The sequence below is a fragment of the Neltuma alba genome, unplaced genomic scaffold, assembly GCF_004799145.2.
Source record: "Neltuma alba isolate B1F8T4 unplaced genomic scaffold, ASM479914v2 tig00011740_pilon, whole genome shotgun sequence".
Taxonomy (NCBI): Eukaryota; Viridiplantae; Streptophyta; class Magnoliopsida; order Fabales; family Fabaceae; genus Neltuma; species Neltuma alba.
The window spans coordinates 1,280,999-1,286,295 of record NW_021636368.1 but is presented as its reverse complement, the minus strand read 5'-3'; the positions used below and the strand labels follow the sequence as shown (position 1 = coordinate 1,286,295).

The following is a 5,297-nucleotide window of genomic DNA, read 5'->3' as shown; positions in this document are numbered from 1 at the left end:
ACTCGGTGAAAATATGTGCCTACTGACATGACCGTAGTTCTCTTTCTCATCTCCCACTAAAGTTCTTGCCACCATAGACATGAATTATATCACAAACACAAACACAAACAATTAGTAATAATCATAATGATATTACTACTTCTCTATCTATGTAAACAACTGTCTTACCTTATTGTTCATCAATGTCCTATCTTGTAGGTAGCAAGGCTCAGCACATCTCAGGAAGTACCCATACATCTCTACAATGTACCTACACAAAAAGAAACAATAAGCAATTTAGTTCTATGTCTAAAATTATTGTCGGTCAGTTGTCCCAATTAGATTAGTCCCAATACTTACTTTCCACCTTCATCTTCATCACATCTTGTTGTAAACATCCGGAATAATTTTTCTTTCTCATCAAGTTTTTCTCTTGCCATGGGTTTTTTTCACCTCATTTTAACCAGGGAGACTTGATTGCACGGCTTCTCACCTGTGTTGATCTTCTTACTTCTATTTCCTGTTGTGCTTCCTTGTTCATTTCATCCTTTCCCTCTTCATCATTACCTTCCCTCTTATCCTCTTCTATTGCTGCATCACAAGACTTGTCTTCAGTTTGTTCTGCTCTATCATCCTCTAATCTAAAGTCACTCCCTTCTCCTTTCTCTTTGTCATATCCAGTAATATAGTAATTAGGAATAAAAATATTCCTAAATATTCAAGGGCCAAAAATGATAAGGAGAAATAGAAGATTTATGGTGGAAAATAATTATTATGATTTTCCAAGTCAATTGTGTAAAGTTTGACTAATTAAGGAAAATTGGTCAAAAATAATTATGAAAAAATATTTTCAAGTCTTAGAAAATTAAAAAAACTAAGGATAATATTCCTTAAGAATTATATTAGGTTATATAATTGGTTTTATAACCAAATTACCCTTGAAAAAATTACAAAGGAATTTAAGGGTGATTTAGGCTAATTTGAGGCTTTTTATTTGGAAAATTTTAAATAAACATTTGGAAGGAGAATAAAATCCCAAGAAAATTTTCTATGATGTCCTAAGGAATTATAAGAGATTATGGGATTCAAAGGAGACCCTCAGACATCCAATATTTTTTCTAATTATTTGGATAAGTGGAAAAATCAATAATGAGAAGGAAAATAGTTTTCCTTTTTATTTAATTAATAAAAAATTGAGTTTGACCTTAAGAGGGCAGTTTGGGAAGAGAAAAATGAGGAGAATAAGTTATGGATATGATAGAAAATAATCATAGAGGCTAGAGTATTGTAATTATAGAACAGAAATGAAACCCGAAGTAAAAGTGCACCAATAAAGTATAAATTAGAGTCTTGCACTTTTCTTGGCCCACAAGTTGCCACTTGTCAAGTCCCTATTAGAGAGTAATTAAACTTTCCAAGTGTCAAGTCTTAAGTTTAGAAGTGTTTGACTTTTGAAAATTAATTACATTTGGATTAAGTTAATTAAGAGAAATGTTACAAGAAGGAGTAGGCAATTGACACTTGGCATCTCATTAATGATGGTAGTTGAGATATTTTGAGCATTAATATGAGCTCTTCCTCCCCTAAAATCAGATGCTTGTTTTGGCCAAGAGGAAGGAGAAGAGGAAAAGAGTGATCTTCAAGTGCAATCAAGAAGAAAACAACCATCTTGGATCAAGTAAGCTTGGAGTTAAGGTTAGCAGTTGATTCTATGTTGTTCTTTGCTTGATTCTCTTGAGTTTGATGGTTGGGAAATTCTATTTATCCTTTCTTTGGATGCTGGCCGAAATGCTTTTAGTGTAGGGAGGGAGTTTGGTTGATAAATCTTGGTAGAACACTTTAAATCATGGTTGTTTCAAGTGGTTTAAGTTGTTGTTTGGAAGTTTTTCATGATAAGAAACCCATATGTATGTTTTGGCCAAATAGTGATTTTTCCCTAGGATGAGATTTTTCATGTTTTGATGCTTCGATTGGCTTTAAAATGAAGTTTTGTGTAGGATAAACCTAAGCCATAAGCATTAAAATGCATTAAAATGAAATTAGACATTAAAGGCCTATAATCACTACCTCTCGGCCAAATCAAGATCAATAGGGAGCATATGTGTTTTTAAAATTCCAAGTCAATATTTGGATTCTACATGAAAAATCATGTAGGAATGAACTAAGAAGAATTTTTAGGGTTAAGAAAACAAGCTCTACAAATTAAGGAACAAAGAGGGAAGCTTTAAAGGGCTTAAGAATTTATTGAGTTTTGTTATTGATTTTTGATATGGTTTGGATGGTAATGTTGCTGCCCCTTTCATGGCTTTTGATGTTAAGGTTTATTAATTATGGAGGAGATAAAGAAGATCAAAGAATCATAGAAGCTTTTGGATTAAGGTAGTAAGATTTAATTAACTTTAATGTTAGGTGTTGTATTGATGGCTAAGTAATTTCATGTACTATTATGTGGTTGAGCTAAATGATGATGATGATGATGATTGTGTAGCTATACTCCTTGGTTTAAGTACCTTGGCTATTACACGTTAGAGTGTTACATGTATGAGGTAGAGTAGTTCCTTACTAATAGCAAAAAGGTTGGAATGCTTGTAATTGATACATGTTAATGTTTTGGTTGATTGATCTTGCTACTGGGATTTCATTAAAATCTCACCCTCCCAAAATAATCCAAACTTTTAGGGGCTGAATCATCAAAAAGGGAAGCTTCCAATTCAAGGGTAATTGTGGTGGTGAACCATGAGAAAACAATTCTATTTTGGTTATATATAAGTATGTATGGTTGGTGCTGCAACCCTAAGGAAACCGTCAACTTGGAGCAGCATTTTGATTAAGATCTTGAATGAATTTAACTGTGAAATTTTGTATGCTTAGAGATCACATCTCAAGCTTCAATTTGATAGGTAGCATGTTAAAAATGGACAACTCTGCGATTTTTAATAATTTTTCAAATTTAAGGTCCATAAGCTGGAAAAAGAGTTTTTACCAAAATGATAGAGTTGAATTTTCACAAAAATCTAGCACTTCTCATAAGGAATTAATTTCTAATATTATTTTTTATTGAAAGATAATTCAAAGATATTTCCACATAATTTTGAATCACTCCATTTTGATTTTTCTAGATTAAGTTATGATGTTTCAAAGTTGGATTAGAAAACTGGATTTTACCAAATGAACAGTCCCAAAAGTAGAGTCCTCAACATCCTAAATGAGAGTTTTGAGCCCTAGACTATCCAATGTGGTCTAAAATGGTTTCAAATAAATGCTAAGTTGTTCCAATAGTAAGGTCTAACACTATTCATGTTAAGATTGACTCTTCTTCAGGTGGAGCACTTTTCTCCTCTTTTTTATCATCTTTTTCTAGTTCACTCCCTTCTCCTTTCTCCTTATGTTAAGATTTACTTTCTTCTTCAAGCGAACTATTTTTTTCCTCTTCCTTATCATCTTTTTTGGGTTTACTCTATTCTTCCTTATGTATTGAATCTTTTAGGCTTCCTTTACCATCTCGACTAGTTTCTTCATTTTCACTTGAGTTCTTTTCATCATCTTCACTACTTATTGCTTCCACCACATCTTCCTTGTCACTCTCATCCGTCAACCTCAACTGGAGGGAAGCTAACTCTTCTCTAATTGTCGATATCAACCTTTCAACTATGGTCACCAACCTTTCATACATTCCCTTTATTTTCTATAAAATAACCGTAATTAAAGTAATCATTACTCCGAATTATACATAGCACCAAAATCAGCTCGATATTATTTACTTACCGGGTGGGTTAGCTTTATTTCTGTATTGGATGCACTAAATGAAGCCTCACTGACATTGGTAACACCATGTAATAATGTCACTATGAACTCTTGCTCATTGATAATGGCATTCTCATTTTTGAAGCCTTTTCTTTTCCCAAAGGAAAGTGTTGTAAGCAATAAATCTGAATATTAAGTAAATGATAACTTAGCTATACAATAATCACAACATGCAGAGAGGCCACTGACAACACACACACAGGCCAATCACAACCTATACAGCAGCTAATGACAACCTACATTTTTGCTATTCACAACATGCATAGAAGCCAATCACAACCCACACTTAACCAATGACAACATGCTATGCATACAGTCATAACCTACACATAAGCCAATCATAACCTACATTTGAGCCATTCACAATATGCACAAAAGCCAATCACAACCCGTACTTAACTGAAGGATAGCATACACAACATACAATGGCAACCTACACAGCAGCAAATCACAACCTACATTTGAGTCATTCACAACATCCACAGAAGCCAATCAGAACCCACACTTAATCAAACGACAACATGCACAACATACAGTCACAACCTACACCGCATCCAATCACAACCTCCATTTTGCCAACATGCACAAAAGCCAATTAGAACCTACACTTAACCGAATGACAACATGCACAGCATACAGTCACAACCTACGCATAAGCCAATCACAACTTACATTTGTGCCATTAACAGTAGCTAATTAGAACCTATACATAAGTGACTGACAAACCAACAGAGGCCAATGACATGCACAGCAACCAATTACAACATATACATAAGCAAGTGACAAACCAACAAACGCCACTAATAACATGCATAACAGCCAATTACAACATATATATTAGCAAGTGACAAACCAACAGAAGCCATTGACAACATACACAGTAGCCAATTACAATATATATATATATATCAGTAAGTGATAAACCAATAGAGGCGAATGTCAACGTGCACACAAGACAATAACAATCTTCACACGAGCCAATCACAACATACACATAAGCATTTGACAATGTCCATACCAGCAAATGACAACATACAGAGTAGTAAATGACAACATACAGAGCAACTAATTACAACATACATAGCACTCATAGATAATAGCACATCACACATTAACAATATAACTAAGATCAAAGTAAATGAATCATACCCATACAAGCAACCTCCCACATTTGTTGTCCCATAAGCTTTTCCTTTCTTGAACTTTGCAATTTAGTTGCAAAATTCTCTGAAAATAGAGCTGCTCCAATCATGCTGTCCTAAACTATCATTTGTCGCCACCATGGCCTTCAATACTTTATCATTGACCCATATACTAGAGCCAAGACACAAGAGAACTCCTAACGCATATATAACAAAAAGGAATTTAAACTTTTCATCCTCTTTCCTTTAATCAAGCATCTTCCTATTGTTTTCTATGGCGCTTTTCCGTAGTCACTCCTTAATTTCTTAAATGTTTCATCTTCATTCTCCATATTCATTTTAATTTCTTTCCCCTTAAATGGTAGGCCCATC

The 5,297-nt window shown here is 34.0% G+C and overlaps 1 protein-coding gene across 1 annotated transcript; it reads right to left on the bottom strand.

Annotated features, from left to right (window-relative positions):
• Positions 1 to 433: 433 nt before the first annotated feature.
• On the bottom strand, positions 434 to 4,354 carry LOC114717498 (uncharacterized). The gene is made up of 4 exons (XM_028902638.1): positions 4,318 to 4,354; positions 3,745 to 3,908; positions 3,478 to 3,664; positions 434 to 645 (listed from the first exon to the last, which is right to left on the bottom strand). The coding sequence occupies exons 1-4, from the start codon at positions 4,352 to 4,354 to the stop codon at positions 434 to 436; spliced, it is 600 nt and encodes a 199-aa protein (XP_028758471.1).
• Between the last annotated feature and the right edge of the window lie 943 nt (positions 4,355 to 5,297).

Excerpts from the sequence above, each read along its gene's own strand:
- LOC114717498 (XM_028902638.1), bottom strand. The coding sequence starts at position 4,354 with ATGGAGGTTGTGATTGGATGCGGTGTAGGTTGTGACT. Across the intron at positions 3,665-3,744 it reads AAATAAAGCTAACCCACCCG|AAAATAAAGGGAATGTATGA; the intron begins GTAAGTAAATAA and ends GTTATTTTATAG. Across the intron at positions 646-3,477 it reads TGAAGAAACTAGTCGAGATG|AGAAAGGAGAAGGGAGTGAC; the intron begins GTAAAGGAAGCC and ends GATATGACAAAG.